This window comes from Schistocerca gregaria, chromosome 1, assembly GCF_023897955.1.
Source record: "Schistocerca gregaria isolate iqSchGreg1 chromosome 1, iqSchGreg1.2, whole genome shotgun sequence".
Classification (NCBI taxonomy): Eukaryota; Metazoa; Arthropoda; class Insecta; order Orthoptera; family Acrididae; genus Schistocerca; species Schistocerca gregaria.
In genome coordinates, this window is record NC_064920.1 from 577,645,994 (window position 1) to 577,665,477 (window position 19,484).

The 19,484-nt window shown below is 38.5% G+C and overlaps 1 protein-coding gene across 1 annotated transcript; it reads left to right on the forward strand.

The window, feature by feature from the left end:
• Positions 1–11: 11 nt before the first annotated feature.
• On the forward strand, positions 12–18,591 carry LOC126356792 (probable 28S ribosomal protein S23, mitochondrial). Its single transcript, XM_050007397.1, has 3 exons — positions 12–460; positions 571–732; positions 17,237–18,591. The coding sequence occupies exons 1-3, from the start codon at positions 417–419 to the stop codon at positions 17,553–17,555; spliced, it is 525 nt and encodes a 174-aa protein (XP_049863354.1). The 5' UTR covers positions 12–416; the 3' UTR covers positions 17,556–18,591.
• Positions 18,592–19,484: the final 893 nt, after the last annotated feature.

The following is a 19,484-nucleotide window of genomic DNA, read 5'->3' on the forward strand; positions in this document are numbered from 1 at the left end:
CCAACGCATATCGCTGAAAACTGTTAGGTTGTCACATGTTTTGTTTGTATAATTTTTCCCTCTAATTACCCTCTAACACAAAGTAAACTATTCCTGCATATTTTCTACTTATTTGATTAATTTGCTACTTCTATTTGGAATGGTTTTCTATTCATTTTCAAGCTGTGTCACTGCCGCCTTTATTACGGGCAGCCGCGACTTCGTTCACTGTCATGTGTAAACATCGAGTGTAGCGTGGTATAGAGCCTTTAAAAGTTCGTGTGTTTACTAGACAACTACGACAGCAGCGGCGTAGCACTGTATTTTTGTTGTGAACAATGTTAGTGAAGTATAGATATCTTATTAGTCTATAAGAGAAAACCATCTCTTCTTCGTAGTGTAACAGAAGTGTTCGAAATATTTCGTCCTTTTGAGACATGGCAAGTAGCAGATTAGAAAAAGTTGGAACTATATATTCAAGGTAAATTTTAGTAGTTTTGATACTACCTCACATCGTGTGGGCTTAAGTTGCATATGATGACGATAGTGTAGTTCACAGGCAGAAACTATGTCCGTGTTTCTCGTTCGCAGGGTTACCGGTCTTCTGAAGTCTGGTGCCATGAAGAATGAAGATAGACCAATTTGGTACGATGTGTACAAATCCTTTCCACCGAAGTACGAGCCAACCTTCTCCAGACCTGCTCCAAATGTACCCATAAGGAATATCTTTTACCCCGAGGATAATTTGCGAGCGTAAGTATTTCAATTAACTCAAATACTCTGCGCTCTGGGCATGCTTCGGCAATCTCAGTGAACACTGCAGAATGGTGGAATGTTATAAATAATATACCACGGCAGATCTTGGCGCTACGTGTGAATCGAAAGATTTAGAAAACTACATAAAAAATGGCCTAATGACATGCTGGTTTGGTGTGTGGCTGTAAATGTGGAACAGATGTTTATGGACAAACTCTGGGGAAATGATCGTATGGCATTTATTGGCCGAGATACCCGCTTCAGGGTTCGACCGCCGTGTTGCAAGTCTTTTTAGTTGACGCCACTTCGGCGACTTGCGTGTCAATGATGGTGAAAATGGTGATGAAGTATACACAACACCCAGTCCTCTGCAGCAGCTGCATGTCGCTTGCTTTCCAGTGTGCTGCTGATGTCCGCTTGAAATCTTTATTGGGATGATTCACCGATCTCGTAAAGTAGTCTGGGGTCTCGGTTATGTTGGAAGAGGACAGTTTGGCTGTGAGTTGATGAAGCCAATGTATGTGAAGACGACATAAATACTAGAGTAACAAATTCCTCTGTAGAGTGCCCAGAGGTGTAAATTTGCTTCACAGATAACGCAATTTTGTTAAATTTAAAGTAGCATGACAAGAGTTTTGAAAAATCTTAATTATTTCTATATTCGATGTGGTTTTTCAAGATTCGCTGGAAATTTGACATCAGTGGAAAGTTTCAAAAATGGGTCATCTTCAACAGAGACCACCTTCTCCATTCTGCCTTCATTGGTGTTGAATGTTAAAACACTTTTGGAAGTGTAACTATTTTGGCATCCTGTTGGAATAATTTCCTTGGTGTCCTAGCTCTCCCTGTCATTTTGTTGTTCCTGACCCCCCCCCCCCCCTCTCTCTTCCCCTTCCCCCATTCCCTACACCAGAAAGAGTGAGAAATAGAGATAAGAGTAACAACAAATAACAAAATGTGCAAATTTAGGATCTCAAGAAATAACAACAATAATATAAATGTGTTGTGTTGTAGTTTTCAGACCTGAAACAGTTTTGATCCATTTATTCATGTTAGTCCAACCTAAACAAGTTCCTTCGTCTCTGTTCACCAACTGCAACCCATTGTCATTTCACGCCTACTTAATTTATTCAACCTTTGCCTTTCTCTGCAATTTTTACTGTTGGGTCATTCCATGTCAACGTGACCAGAGGTCACCAATCGACCATCTCCAAATCTACTGCAATTTTGTGGGAAGGTTCTATATGGTCTTTGATGGTTATATACTAAATTTCAGTTCAGTACCTTCATTGGTTGAATTCTTAAGAGCTTTTAAAGAGAGGCTATTCAACTCTGCGTCATGTACAAAGGCACAAATGTGCGAAGTTTGGTAGGCTTTTTTAAAATTTCTAGCAAACATTTGGTCATGTACATTAATATACACAGACTACTTTCTATGCTGAATCACACCATGACAAAAATGTGACATTTAGCCACTCCTAAACATAGCCTCTAAAGTGGCTAAAAAAATTATCGCACTATTTTAAGAGATTATATAATGGTAAGACAGAGATTTAGGAACCAGGTTGTAAATTGTAAGACATTTCCAGGGGCAGATGTGGACTCTGACCACCATCTATTGGTTATGAACTGTAGATCAAAACTGAAGAAACTGCAAAAAAGGTGGGAATTTAAGGAGATGGAACCTGGATAAACTGACTAAGCCAGAGGTTGTACAGAGTTTCAGGGAGAGCATAAGGGAACAATTGACAGGAATGGGGGAAAGAAATACAGTAGAAGAAGAATGGGTAGCTCTGAGGGATGAAGTAGTGAAGGCGGCAGAGGATCAAGTAGGTAAAAAGACAAGTGCTAGTAAAAATCCTTGGGTAACAGAAGAAATATTGACTTTAATTGATGAAAGGAGAAAGTATAAGAACGCAGTAAATGCACCAGGCAAAAAGGAATACAAACGTCTCAAAAAATGAGATTAACAGGAACTGCAAAATGGCTAAGCATGGATGGCTAGAAGACAAATGTAAGGATGTAGAGGCTTATCTCACTAGGGGTAGGATAGATACTGCCTACAGGAAAATTAGAGACTTTTGGAAAATAGAGAACCACTTGGATGAATATCAAGAGCTCAGATGGAGGCCCAGTTCTAGGCAAAGAAGGGAAATCAGAAAGGTGGAAGGAGTATATAGAGGGTCTATACAGGGGCAATGTTCTTGAGGACAATATTATGGAAATGGAAGAGGAGGTAGATGAAGATGAAATGGGAGATATGACACTGCGTGAAGAGTTTGACAGAGCACTGAAAGACCTAAGTTGAAACAAGGCCCCGGGAGTAGACAACATTCCAATAGAACTACCGACAGCCTTGAGAGAGCCAGTCTTGACAAAACTCTACCATCTGGTGAGCAGGATGTATGAGACGGATGAAATTCCCTCAGACTTCAAGAAGAATATAATGATTCCAATCCCAAAGAAAGCTGGTGTTGACAGATGTGAAAATTATCGAACTATCAGTTTAATGAGTCACATCTACAAAATACTAACGTGAATTCTTTGCAGTCGACTGGAAACACCTCGGGGAAGATCAGTTTGGATTCCAGAGAAATGTTGGAACACGTGAGGCAATACTGACCCAACGACTTATCTTAGAAGCTAGATTAAGGAAAGGCAAACCTACGTTTCTAGCATTTGTACACTTAGAGAAAGCTTTTGACAATGATGACTGGAATACTCTCTTTCAAATTCTGAAGGTGGCAGGGGTAAAATACAGGGAGCGAAAGGTTATTTACAGTTTGTACAGAAACCAGATGGCAGTTATAAGAGTCGAGGAACATAAAAGGGAAGCAGTGGTTGGGAAGGGAGTGAGACAGGGTTGTAGCCTCTCCCCGATGCTATTCAATCTGTATATTGAGCAAGCAGTAAAGCAAACAAAAGAAAAGTTCGGAGTAGGTATTAAAATCCACGGAGAAGAAATAAACACTTTGAGGTTCGCCGATGACATTGTAATTCTGTCAGAGACAGCAAAGGACTCGGAGGAGCAGTTGAATGAAATGGACAGTGTCATGAAAGGAGAGTATAAGATGAACATCAACAAAAGCAAAATGAGGATAATGGAATGTAGTTGAATTAAGTTGGGTGATGCTGCGGGAATTAGATTAGGAAATGAGACACTAAAAGTAGTAAATGAGTTTTGCTATTTGCAAAATAACTGATGATGGTCAAAGTAAAGAGGATATAAAATGTAGACTAGCAATGGCAAGGGAAGCGTTTCTGAAGAAGAGAAATTTGTTAACATAGAGAATAGATTTAAGTGTCAGGAAGTCGTTTCTGAAAGTATTTGTATGGAGTGTAGCCATGTGTGGAAGTGAAACATGGACGATACATAGTTTAGACAAGAAGAGAATAGAAGCTTTCGAAATGTGGTGCTATAGAAGAATGCTGAAGATTAGATGGGTAGATCACAGAACTAATGAAGAGGTATTGAATAGAATTGGGGAGAAGAGGAGTTCGTGGCACAACTTGACTAGAGGAAGGGATCGGTTGGTAGAACATGTTCTGAGGCATCAAGAGATTACCAGTTTAGTACTGGAGGGCAGCATGGAGGGTAAAAATCGTAGAGGGAGACCAAGAGACGAATACACTAAGCAGACTCAGAAGTATGTAGGTTGCAGTAAGTACTGGGAGATGAAGAAGCTTGCACAGGATAGAGTAGCATGGAGAGCCAAGGTTTGACCAACCACTGCTTCTTTTCATATGGACCAATCACACCAAAACTTCAGCGGATTATTCCTATCTATGATGTCTTTATATGTATCAAATTTAATTAACATTGGATGCCTGGATGAGAAGGTATGCGTCTGCAAGTTTGGCCACAATTTTCGAAGTCAAATTGTAGGGTATTTTTTGGGAGGGGGGGGGGGGGGGGGTGGCGGCAATATCTCAACTGTCTCTTGTTCAATCCATTTTTTCTTGCCACAGCTGGAAAGAGCATGCTTAAGCTTTTCAAAGCTATATTGTTTAATTTCTGGAGCTTACATACTGATTTGTAAGAATACATTTCAGAAGTTATTATTTTAGCACTTCCCGAAGATCGAAAAGTGAGGTATTTTGCTCATTAAGTCCTCTAATACATTTTTTATTTAGTATATAAATCAGTTTCAAACATTAATTTAACAAATTCCATACACAAAACAAGCAAATTTGCAAAACAAAAACACTATGGGGTCAGCTCCTTTTTTGGTTAAATATTTCTACAATTTTGTTTGTCAATGACAGACTGGGGAAAACTGTATGTCTTTCTGATGATGATGGTGGTGCTTCTAAAGTCATGAAAATATGTTGCTCAGGAATCCAGCAGGTGTGTTTAGCAGTTGGCCAGTGCAAGGAATGCGAGCAGAACCATGTGGGTTCATAAAGCTGATGAGGACATCATCTTGATCATGTGAAACTTTTCCTACCCACCAAAAATTGTCTTACACCCATGCAACACACTGTCCTGGTTGTAAACTTGCAATTGAGATTGTTGGAATTTCTTCATCTGCTTCAGAGGCATTAACTGTGATTGCTGTAGCATCATTGGAAACTCTTCTTGTTGCCTGATCAGGCTGAACTTTTTCAAATTTTTTATATACACAAAAAACTATGCCTGGAATACTGTCATTATAGAATTTGAAAAAAATCATATGGCATAAATATTTGGTTATCGAAGGGCCTCTGCAAACTAGCACAGGTTACTAGTCGTTCTGCTGTTCCCACAGTGCCAGCACAAGGTGATTTACTGTGGCTTGTTCCAGAAAAATTCCATTCGACATTGATGGCAAAATTTTTTCATGCATACATAAATTGATAAAATTTTTGAAATACTTTTATTGAGCTGATGAACCATCACTAAAGAAATAAATATTCTTAATGTTTTCGTTATTTATCTGTAAATATGCTGTTAACATTATTTGAAAGAGGTGGACAGCAATGGCATCGTGATGAAGACAGTCACTGATCATACAAATGCTAATACTCTGACATTCTTTGCCACCAAAATGGATAACAAACAGATGTAATGTGGTCCGACTATTCTCCCAATGAAATCCTTGCACAGCATCTTGATCAACAAATGAACAAGTGTCAGCAAAATCTGTTAATACAATTAATTCATTTCCTGCAAGATTTCTTTTTAGCTGCTTAAGGTATAAACTTCAATGTTATGTCACAAAGTGATGGCTTCTTAAACCAGTAAGTTTCAAAATCAATGCCTCCATGAAACCTTCAACAGTTCTCTGGCTTGCCTTCAATGTGCCTCTGTCAGTATGGACACATTGCTTGTATTACATTGTTTCTTCAAGGTCATAATCTTTAAAAGCATCTTTAAGAAAAGTCTAGTTGTATTTTTCCTGGACATCTGTCACAATGTTGCAGTATATAATCTTTTGATTCCAAGCTGCATATAGTTGCTCCTCAAAACCTAGTAGTCATCTTGGATGGATGTTTCTGAAGCCAACATTAATTTGACATTTTGATAAATTGCACATACACATATCGAATGTGATCTAGAAGCACCAACTGTTTTGCACCATTTCAGCCTGAGCTCACAAAATTTTGAGAAGCTCAGTTGATTTCCATATTCCTTGCAATAAGCAATGAACATTTCCTTCAGGTTACAAAGGAGCAGTGGTTCCTGCTTGTGAATCTTTTTCCCAGTTACTCTTACTGCAACATAATCCTTTTAGCTGGGCATAAATGAGAAAACTCATCATCTCCAAAGAAATGACGACTTTTGTTTTACTTCATCATTGAGCTTTTTCCCATTTTGGTTTGCAGGTGTTGCCAAAATCCAATCTTCCATCTTTAGTTTCCTAGACTTTTTCACCATTTTAGTTGAAACAGCAAATTCTTTAGCCATTTTTCAACAGTCCAGCTATTTGTGGCCAGGATCAAAATTTGAACTTTACTGCAATTTCTTGAAGCCTGAAGCTTAATCTTAAGTTCTTCAATTAAGGTGTCCTTATCTTTACGTTTTTGACGCTCTTCCATTTTTATTTGAACAATATCTGCTTGGCTCACACCAGCAGCTGTAGCAATTACCTCAGTAATGCTGCCTTGGGCCTTCAGAACTTTGTGCTTTCTGTATCCCATTGAATACCTTTTGCTGATCCATTGAAGCTCTGTTGGTGACTCTTCAATTGGTGATAATGAGGTATTAACAGTAAAGCAAGCATCAATGACACCCACGTCTTCAGTGGATGGGCTTATCCTGGTGAGATGATGTAAAATAACCAATTAGGCCATCAATACGTACTGTTTTAGTGCTTACCTTTAGCTACGACAATGATGACTGATTATTCAAACACTCAGTACTCAACACCAAGATTGTACAGTGTCAACACCAAACATCACTCTGCACAGAAAATTGACGCTGTGAAAATTGTTAATAATGAAAGCAATAATTGAAACTGGTGATTCAGCAATGTATCACTGCTGCGTGGATAGAGCCTTAAATAACTATTGCTGCTTTATAATGCCGATGGAAACTGATTGACAGTGCATATATGCACCACCGTGCAGTGTAGGATTACAACATTCCAAAGCAACATAACATTCCATTACGATCTTCTAGATTTTATAATCTTAAGAGCATTTTCTGATGCATTATTATATTTATATTCTATACTGTAAAATAATGTATAAACACTTCTTATTAGCATAGTTACATTCCCTAAACTGCAAGCAAATCTTATACTATTAAAAGACACTACAATTACATTTTTTGATTTACAACTTCATATTGTATTAATTTTTTGTATTTATCGATAATCCATTTTCCCCACTTTTGATAGGTATTCTTACTACCAATATGCGAGATCCAAAAATGGGAATAGCTTCTCATTCTTCTTACCAAAGTTAAATATTTGCTATTGGCTGCTCTTCCTTTTACTTTTTTTGTACACTTTCACTTTTTTTTGTACACACACACACACGTTTACCTGCCTCTCAACTAAAGAGATTAATGGTCCTTGGCTATTGATATTTGTATCTTGATCCAGTAAATCATAAAACTGTATTTCTTTGTCACCAGTGTTACTCTCTCTTGGGTGGATTGTGTAACCATCATCTCTGGATGCCTTTGGAAAATACATTTGGTTCAGTGTGTTACACAACATTGTCCATGCTACCCATTCTCATTTTAAAAGAGTGCTTCTTGCAGTATGTGGCTGGCTGGTACTATCAATAGCCTATATCATCACCAGTAAATTGAAGTGCAATATTTTGTAACCTTCAGTGGTGCATCTTACCTCTGTAGTACTCACTGTGGGTACCCGATGGGAACGTAGGATTATGGTATAGTTTTACTCCAACTTTGAAGGTAATCTTCACTAAGATTATCATATGTTCATACTCTTTGTAATTATTTAATTAAACATAACTCAGTTGTGTATGGCAATAGTTACTCTGCTAGCACTTGTCTGTCCAGCCAATTTAACAATATTTCTTCCATTCAGAAATTAAGAATGTTCTCATACATATTAATGCCTGGTTACAGCCATCTATCTGTACCAAGTATTATGTTTGCATTTATGGTTGATGAGTAAGAGAAATTCTGAGCTGCTTTCCTGAATGTGTTTGCAGTTAACTAATGTTATGTAACATTTTCTTTTTCCTGACCTGCAAGACTGCTGTATATTACTCCCCCCCCCCCCCCCCCCCCACACACACACACACATACTAAATACAGATAACTCATTATTTTGTCTATAGAGCTTCATACTTACTCCTTATAGGCCCTACAGAGGGTTTCTCTAACTTAAGATGTGTTCATGTACATGCCACACATTGTCTGCTGTCTGAGTAGCTGCTTTCTAGGTGTAGTGCATGACTGACATCTTTAGGAAGACTCAAAAATTTCTGCCTTAGTGTGCAGGTCTAGCTATATGAAAGCACTATAATCACAGATTTGATAAGTTTCAAGTTCTATAGTTTGTGGTTTAAATGTCTCCAGTTTAAGCTGATTATCTGAAGCCAAGCCATTTCCTGAAGACATTCATTTAATTTCAGTCACATGAAACATACATACACATATTTCATCTTCAGCAATGAGTAATGTTTTAGGTGATACTTATGATTTTTAATGATTCATATTTATTGCTAGGACTGGATTAATGTTGCAGATTTAGAGACATAAAAGACATCAGTGCCACAGGGGAGTGTCATAGGACCGTTGCTATTCACAATATACATAAATGACCTTGTGGATGACATTGGAAGTTCACTGAGGCTTTTTGCAGATGATGCTGTGGTATATCGAGAGGTTGTAACAATAGAAAATTGTACTGAAATGCAGGAGGATCTGCAGAGAATTGACGCATGGTGCAGGGAATGGCAATTGAGTCTCAATGTAGACAAGTGTAATGTGCTGCGAATACATAGAAAGAAAGATCCCTTATCATTTCGCTACAAAATAGCAGGTCAGCAACTGGAAGCAGTTAATTCCATAAATGATCTGGGAGTACGCATTAAGAGTGATTTAAAATGGAATGATCATATAAAGTTGATCGTCAGTAAAGCAGATGCCAGACTGAGATTCATTGGAAGAATCCTAAGGAAATGCAATCCGAAAACAAAGGAAGTAGGTTACAGTACGCTTGTTCGCCCACTGCTTGAATACTGCTCAGCAGTGTGGGATCCGTACCAGATAGGGTTGATAGAAGAGATAGAGAAGATCCAATGGAGAGCAGCGCGCTTCATTACAGGATCATTTAGTAATCTCGAAAGCATTACGGAGATAATAGAAAAACTCCAGTGGAAGACTCTGCAGGAGAGACGCTCAGTAGCTCGGTACGGGCTTTTGTTAAAGTTTCGAGAACATACCTTCACCGAAGAGTCAAGCAGTATATTGCTCCCTCCTATGTATACATCGCGAAGAGACCATGAGGATAAAATCAGAGAGATTAGAGCCCACACAGAAGCATACCGACAATCCTTCTTTCCACGAACAATACAAGACTGTAATAGAGGGAAGAACCGATAGAGGTACTCAGGGTACCCTCCGCCACACACTGTCAGGTGCCTTGCAGAGTGTGGATGTAGATGTTTGGCATGGTGTAGCATATGTCTATATTAACAAATGGTGAAGAAATAATACTGTTATAACTTCCTTGCTCGCTGTGTGGTTCTTTAGTGGGTACAGGTGTGAGGAATGGACACTGTTCATGAAGAGAGAATTCAGATATTTATTTATTCTACAAGTTGTTGTTGTGGTCTTCAGTCCTGAGACTGGTTTTATGCAGCTCTCCATGCTACTCTGTCCTGTGCAAGCCTCTTCATCTCCCAGTACTTGCTGCAGCCTCATTCTTCTGAATCTGCTTAGTGTATTCATCTCTTGGTCTCCCTTTATGATTTTTACCCTCCATGCTGCCCTCCAGTACTAAACTGATGATCTCTTGATGCCTCAGAACATGTCCTACCAACCGATCCCTTCTTCTAGTCAAGTTGTGCCACGAACTCCTCTTCTCCCGAATTCTATTCCATACCTCCTCATTAATTATGTGATCTACTCATCTAATCTTCAGCATTCTTCTATAGCACCACATTTTGAAAGCTTCTATTCTCTTCTTGTCTAAACTATTTATTGTCCATGTTTCACTTCCATACATGGCTACACTCCATACAAATACTTTCAGAAACGACTTCCTGACAGTTAAATCTATTCTCTATGTTAACAAATTTCTCTTCTTCAGAAACGCTTCCCTTGCCATTGCCAGTCTACATTTTATATCCTCTTTACTTTGACCATCATCAGTTATTTTGCAAATAGCAAAACTCATTTACTACTTTTAGTGTCTCATTTCCTAATCTAATTCCCGCACCATCACCCGACTTAATTCGACTACATTCCATTATCCTCATTTTGCTTTTGTTGATGTTCATCTTATACTCTCCTTTCAAGACACTGTCTATTCCGTTCAACTGCTCTTCCAAGTCCTTTGCTGTCTCTGACAGAATTACAATGTCATCGGCGATCCTCAAAGTTTTTATTTCTTCTCCATGGATTTTAATACCTACTTCGAATTTTGCTTTTGTTTCCTTTACTGCTTGCTCAATATACAGATTGAAAAACATCGGGGAGAGACTACAACCCTGTCTCACTCCCTTCCCAACCACTGCCTCCCTTTCATGTCCCTCAACTCTAATAACTGACATCTAGTTTCTGTACAAACTGTAAATAACCTTTCGCTCCCTGTATTTTACCCCTGCCACCTTCAGAATTTGAAAGAGAGTATTCCAGTCATCATTGTCAAAAGCTTTCTGTATGTGTACAAATGCTAGAAACTTAGGTTTGCCTTTTCATAATCTTTCTTCTAAGATAAGTCGTAGGGTCAGTATTGCCTCACGTGTTCCAACATTTCTCTGGAATCCAAAGTGATCTTCCTCGAGGTTGGCTTCTACCAGTTTTTCCATTCATTCACATTAGTATTTTGTAGCTGTGACTTATTAAACTGATAGTTTGGTAATTTTCACATCTGTCAACACCAGCTTTCTTTGGGATTGGAATCATTATATTCTTCTTGGAGTCTGAGGGAATTTCGTCTGTCTCATACATCTTGCTCACCAGATGGTAGAGTTTAGTTAGGACTGGCTCTCTCAAGGCTGTCGGTAGTTCTATTGGAATGTTGTCTACTCCCGGGGCCTTGTTTCGATTCAGGTCTTTCAGTGCTCTGTCAAACTCTTCACGCAGTATTACATCTCCCATTTCATCTTCATCTACCTCCTCTTCCATTTCCATAATATTGTCCTCAAGAACATTGCCCCTGTATAGACCCTCTATATACTCCTTCCACCTTTCTGATTTCCCTTCTTTGCCTAGAACTGGGTTTCCATCTGAGCTCTTGATATTCATGCAAGTGATTCTCTTTTCTCCAAAGGTCTCTTTAATTTTCCTGTTGGCAGTATTTATCTTACCCCTCATGAGATCTCTTCTGTTACCCAAGGATTTCTACTAGCCCTCATCTTTTTACCTACTTGATCCTGTGCTGCCTTCACTATTTCATTCCTCAAAGCTACCCAGTCTACTTCTACTGTATTTCTTTCCCCCGTTCCTGTCAATTGCTCCCTTGTGCCCTCCCTGGAACTCTGTACAACCTCTGTTTTTTTTCAGTTTATCCAGGTCCCATCTCCTTAAATTCCCACCTTTTGCAGTTTCTTCAATTTTAATCTACAGTTCATAACCAGTAGATTGTCGTCAGAGTCCACATCTGCCCCTGGAAATGTCTTACAATTTAAAATCTGGTTCCTAAATCTCTGTCTTACCATTATATAATTTATCTGAAACCTATTAGTATCTCCAGGGTTTTTCCATGTATACAACCTTCTTTCATGATTCTTGAACCAAGTGTTAGCTATGCTTAAGTTATGCTCTGTGCAAAATTCTACCAGAAGTCTTCCTCTTTCATTTCTTAGACCCAATCCATATTCACTTACTTCGTTTCCTTCTCTTTCTTTTCTTACTGTTGAATTCCAGTCACCCATGACTATTAAATTTTCATCTCCCTTCACTACCTGAATAATTTCTTTTATCTTATTATACATTTCATCAATTTCTTCATCATCTGCAGAGCTAGTTGGCATATAAACTTGTACTACTGTAGCAGACGTGGGCTTCGTGTCTATCTTGGCCACAATAATGCGTTCACTATGATGTTTGTAGTGGCTTAGCCGCACTCCAATTTTTTTATTCATTATTAAACCTACTCATGCATTACCCCTATTTGATTTTGTATTTATAACCCTGTATTCACCTGCCCAAAAGTCTTGTTCCTCCTGCCACCGAACTTCACTAATTCCCACTGTATCTAACTTTAATCTATCCATTTCCCTTTTTAAATTGTCTAACCTACCTGCCCGATTAAGGGATCTGACATTCTACGCTCCGATCCGTAGACCGTCAGTTTTCTTTCTCCTGATAACGACATCCTCTTGAGTAGTCACTGCCGGGATACCCGAATGGAGGACTATTTTACCTCTGGAATATTTTACCCAAGAGGACACCATCATCATTTAATCACACAGTAAAGCTTCATGCCTTCGGGAAAAATTACGCCTGTAGTTTCCCCTTGCTTTTAGCCGTTTGCAGTACCAAAGCAGCAAGGCCGTTTTGGTTCGTGTTACAGGGCCAGATCAGTCAATCGTCCAGACTGTTGCCCCTGCAACTACTGAAAAGGCTGCTGCCCCTCTTCAGGAACCACACGTTTGTCTGGCCTCCCAACAGATACCCCTCCATCGTGGTTGCACCTACGGTACGGTTATCTGTATCGCTGAGGCACACAAGCCTCCCCACCAACGGCAAGGTCCATGGGGGGGGGGGGGGGGTTATTCTACATCTAAGATCAAATAGTAAAAATAATAAATAACTTTGTTGCTGTAGTTGGAATGTCAGTTGCTAATAGTAGCTCTGAATGTTTAAATACATACAGATACTGCAGATTTCAAAATCAATCTGTCTTCAACGCAATAACTATTCAGCAGATCATGAGCCCTTGCCACTATGGAAGTCTGTAAATGTTACTCAACTGGCAAACACACATGCTCGGTTAGCTACATAGGAGGATGAATTTGCATCAGACAGATGTGGCTGCATCACAGTGGCCGGACGTCATGCTGTGAAGAAATCTAAAAGGGTTTGATCTACTGCAGGACCACTGAATTCGTGGACCCGTAGCTGAGTTTGATGGTGCTGGTGCTTGCCTGCACTGCCACAAATAGTGTACTGTGCTCTGTCAGCTGATCTGAGAACAATGCTGGCTCTCCATAATTGTGGCTTGTTGTACACTCGATATTAAACTCTGACGTTTGGGTGCAACTTCATGCTGAAGTCTGAAGCTGGATCAGAGCAAATGCATCAAAGTTCTGTGGCATCTCCCATGCAAACATTCTGTCACAAAACTGTTAGGAGCTAGCAAAGTATGATATAAACTCGGAAACATTCACGTGAGTGTAAAACTTGAAGTTCTGACATTTGTGTTGTCAACATTTGAACAAAAGTTTGGTCGTGCCATTAGACTGTGGCAAAAACATTGCTGTCCTGATATGCTGTATTCCATTGCATGTGTAAAATCGTGCGAATTCCTTGGAAGGAAAACAAGGTCAATTGCCAGAAACAATTGTTTAGTGGGATAACTTAAAGGATATTTGCAGTTGGCATCGACAATAACTGACCAACATGTTTACCAAGAGGGGCCAGCAAAGTCTGTATGGAGGCATCACCATGCAGTATCAGAATGCGGCTAGGAGAAAAAATCCTGGCACAGAGCAGCCTGATAGTTGTCCACGCAGTCATGACATTTTGCTGTCACTAGTTCTGTTTCCTTATCTAAACCAAGCCACACACAATGTCGGTGCAGCAGCTGCTTAGTGCGAACTGTTTCTGAATGAACTCTGTGTAGATGACTTAAAACTTGCTGTTGCAATGAGGTGAGGATTAACACTCTTGTCTGGTCATTGGGCATGAGAAGCAGAATCACATCATTTAGGAGAGAGAAACTGTTGCAGCACACAAAGTATTTTCACACTAAGGAGTCTGGAATACATTTCTGAAAGCACGGCCAACCTTTGTGTATGTAACTTTCTAGCAATGGTAGTGATTGGTCACGCTCCATGGCTTGCACTATCTGCTGTGAATCACCAGGAAAAGAATCCAGTGATTGCAAGCCACTAGAATCAGAAAGTACAAAAGAAGATTCCAGTGAATCGAATGCTGCATCTGTGCTGACAGGTAAACAAGACAGTGTTTCAGCGTGTGTGTGTTGCACTGTTGGGCGATACAGAATTTCATAGTGATAATTTGACAATATTAGCAAACAACAATGAAGCTTTTGTGCTGCGTGGTTGGAAACTTGTTTCGATGGTTGAAACCTTGCAGTATAAGACTTGTGGTCTGTGACCAGGAATAATTTTCTCTCAACTCATAATGATGTAATTGGGTGCCACCATATATTATAGCCAGGGCTTCTTTCTCCAGCTTACTAATTAATCTGAACACTGTTCAAATTTCGAAGCAAATGTGATGGAGTGTTCTGTTTTGCCAATTTTATGGGATAAAACCACACCAACACCATGGGATGAGGCATCAACCACAAGCACAAGTGGTTTGATAAAGCAACATTGACAAAGTAGCGCATTTTTCAGTCTTTGAAAAGCTTAGTCATAGTCTTTTGACCACTGGAACAGAACATTTTTACATCTGAGGTGCTTCAGAGGCTTGGCAATTTGTGCTGCATTAGGAATGAACTGCAAGTAGTGAGTCAGTTTTCCAAGAATAGCTTGCAGTTCATGTAAATCTTTGGAGACGGCAGTTGCTGAATTGCTTGCAAATGTTTCATCATAGAACGAGCATAATTGGCATTGATGATATGCCCTAAGTATTCAATGATTGTGTTATAAAAAGAACATTTCTGCAAGGTATGTTTGAGCCCCACAAACTTGAAAAAGACAGTCCAAATTTTTAAGGTGTTGTTCTGCTGTTCATCCAGATGTCATCAAAATAATTAAAGCTAGAAGACATCTTGGATGTTACTTGTTAAAGGAATTTTTGGGACAACACAGGAAGATAGGTATTGATATTCAAACATGCCGACATATTCACAACAAAAATATTCTTTGTCTCTTCGTCCAGTGGTAAATGATGATAGGTTTCAGCTAGATCAATTTTTGAGAAGAACTGTCTTCCCTCTAGGTGCTCCAAAAATTTTGTGTACACATAGGAGCAGTAGGAATCAATGATTGTCTGTCAAACAAATGTTGATACATGTCACAGAGTTGTTGACTTGTGGCATGGGAAACTTTTGTGTCAGTGACATGCACATTGTCCTGCACATTCTATCAGAAGGAATCAAACACAGCCATGCTGAAAATATTTGGACTTGCCCATGAGCAAACTACAGTGAAAAAGACTTCCTTAGTCATGTTTTGCAGCATGTTGCAAGCACTAAAACACTATCGTTTTATATGTGGTGAGATGCAGACTTGATTTTTGCAAAGGTGGTTGGCCAAATTTCTTATTTGTTAAGCAGTACTTTTTTCATAGGCTAAGCAACGTGACAGAAGCTCCAGTATCTATTTGAAAAGGCCCTGACTGATTACAAATTTGCAGTTTAATCCATATCGTGTGATGTGTTTTCTGAATACAATTGTCCATTCTGTGTTTTGGAAAACTGTCCTCAGTTTTGCTTACATCTCATTGGCAGTGGTGTAATCATTCATTGCAGTGCTTCATGTTGCATTGGCGGCTGTAGATAACATGGTGGGCTAACTGGCAGCACACGCATTTGACTGTGCAGATGACAAGATAGCAGCTGGTACTGCAGATACATAGAATGGAAACTTCAAAATTTAAACTGGTATAAACACATTTTGGAACTCCTAAAAAATCATAGTCAGCCACATTTGCACTTAAAATCATTGCAAATTGTGGGAAGAGACAAATCAGTAAATAAAAATGTTTTGCATATTGTCATTCAACGATGTCATATGGGATGATGTTTAGGGTAATTCATCTTTAAGAAAGAAAGTCTTCATAGCTCAATAATGTGCTGTAAGAATAATATGTGGTGATTATCGCTGATCATCTTGTAGACATCTGTTTAAGAAACATTGTGTGTTCAGCATGTAGCCATGTTTACCATTTAATTTATTATGTGACTGTAAAATAATTCATTCCACAACATTAAGATTTTGTGTGCAAAACGATCCATGGAACATGCAACTAATTAACTTTGATTATAAAAGTAACATATACTTTGTCCATTGCACAGGGAATGACTAAATACTGTTAATAACCGCAGAAATGTGATCAATTTGAAATCAATATCAAGCATGCAAGACACATGTATCCTCTTGGAAAGCAACTTTGAGCCACTTACAAGTTAGTCAGATGGTTATGCTACTTTCTAGATACTTTGAAAAAGAATAGTTCAAAAACATGGTGAGCCAATTTTTATCCTTCATGATAATTGTATTTATTCTGAGTCCATACATAAAATAACTTTATAAACATATACAGATAGTGATCAAAACACAGCTCCTCTCTTGTACACTAACTAATATCCTCATTGGAAAATGTACCTAAAAACACCACATTAATAAAACACTGTTGCTATGGGTTGTTAATATATTCAGTATTCTGTCATCTGGAGAAAATATGTTACTTTTCTACAGGCAAGAAGCGAAAATTTACAGTGAAAGGTCCTGGCTGTAGAGGGAGTGCATAGGAAGTCCCAGAAAAGTTGTTTGGACACTGGGACAAGTGTTGCAATATAAAAATTCCATATATCTGATACCTGTATGTGTATTTGTCTGTGTATGCATTTTTCCATGTTTACTGTAATATGTACTTGCTTTTTCCTAGAAAACCCAGTTGATTTGAAGAATTTTTGTTATTTTCTTTTTCTTAAGATTTCCTTTTTGATGGTATTTTGTCTCAGAATAAATTGACATCTTGATATCATAGCTTAAATTCTTTTTTCAGACGGTTCCAAAAGGAATATTCCAATCTCATGACAACAGTTAACATGGCTGATGAGAGCAGAAGTTCAATGACACAGAAGTTTCTGTCATTGTATAAAAAACTAGAAGAGGAAGGAACTACTGCTGAAGAGGATTTGTTTTTGTCAGCTGTTGAGTTGCTGGAAGCTGAGAGAGAAAGCAGAGTGAAGCAAGAAGAGAAGAAGTTTGGAGATCATGGTGAGGAAAAAAGTGATTTGGTTTCATCATTCAAAGCAGCCCAAAGAGAAATGGATAGAAGTGGCAGTGAAAAATTAAAACTTTCTGAAATTTTGAAAGAATAGTGTTTATTGCCATGTAATGTACAAACCTGTTGTAAAAATGACTAGAATCAAATGTAGTGTTAAGATGTTTTATTGGTATTATTGCTTGAAAACTCTGACTCATTGAAATATGCCCGTTATGTGGAATGAACATTACAATGAACAATATTCACATGGAACAGTAACGAAGACTGGCTGTATTTACTTGTGAAGCTCCTTGGGGTTGATTGATGGACACGTTGTGAAGGATTTGTTTACACATGTTTATTAGCAAACAACCACCATGAAGCAACAATCAGAATATTTTAAATTCTGCTGCAATTCTTTACAAATAATGAGGATGTTATAAGTCATCAATATCAGTGGTTCTCATTGCAGTTTTATTTATTATTGTGTCTTGTAAAATCCAAACTTTAACCTGACACTTGCAAACAAAAATATGGGCTTCGGATGTGATCATTTCACATTTTTTTTTTTTTTCGTAGAGGGGTGGGTTATAGTTTTATCATTTGTAATTGTTCCCCATTTGGGATTGTTTGCATGGGAACTTACTATTCCCATGCAACTTGGTAATATTTAATTGTGTTTGAGTTGGACTAACTGTGTTTGGATGCTTTAGTTACATCTGGTTTAAGGTCAAATGCCTTGTGTGTGGCTAGTAAATTCACACACCTTGTGGTTTCAGTCAAGCATCTTTTATATAAGTGATTTCTGAAATGTAAATAATTTGGAAGTAGAGGAATTGATTCACCAAACAGTAGAAGTGTTGGGCCGTTGACAGGCACACGCAAAAGAGTGAAAACTTGCTAGCTACGGAAAAATTATTTCGCAAGGTAAATTACACACAAACACACTGCATCATCCCTGTATGTATCTGTATAGTCTCAGATTTGAGTTCCTTGATTTCCCATTGTTTTAACTTTTTGCACTTGAAATTTCTTGCATATCATTGTAGCAGAGCTGGTTGGTGGATGCTGCAGACTTGTTTAATGCTGGAATTGAACTACTTGAAGATGTGGAAATTTTATCAGTAAATACAAAGAGCTTCTTCTGGAATGATTTCTGTATATTGTTCTGTAAAATACAACTTCTTCCATTCAGAACTTTACAACCCAGGAAATAACACAGGGAAGGTGACATAAAAATGTAACATGAATAAATATTGTGTCTTCTTGTGTTCTTGTCCTGATCTCACACAGAGTTGTTATGCTGCACCCATTTTCTATGAGATTACATTTTACTCCAATATGAGATGACAATTCCATGCAGATACTTCATCTAATGGAGATACTGTGGTCACAGCCCTCCGTATACTCATTACTTGCAAAAACGGATAACAAAACCTTTCACATTCGTAATTAATAAATTGGTATATTGCTTAAAGGTCTTGACGTTCATCATCTAGGTAGACGTATGGTTCCACATCACTCTACTGGAGAGATATGTAACACACATTCCTCTACTCAGATGAACAATTACATAAACCTAAGTAGTTAAGTCGTGCGCCCAAAACCCCTCTACTACTACTACTAAGTAGTTAAATGTTCAACACTGTATACAGCTGAATCCTATAGTAATTGTTTCTAATATCATATGGAGTCACGCTGAAAAGTAATGCCTTTAATTTCTTTTAAACATGCTCAATATTGGTTGGGTAATTATAAAGTCATACATTTTACTTGGTTGACTTTCCCACTTCCTTGATGCAAGTACCTCTAGAGGAGTCCGAATTGTAGTATGTAATATGGCGGTGTGTAATATAACTATGTCGCTTCATGATAAGAACTGGAAGCACAAATTTGAAGAGATCATCTGCACATGGAGCACTCTCTCCAGCAGCATGACAACGGTATGTCACACATGAGCACGGTGACGTGTACAATAATGTGACAGCTGTCATCAGTCATCCTCCGTACAGTCCCAACTTGTCCTCACTGGCTCTGTCAACAA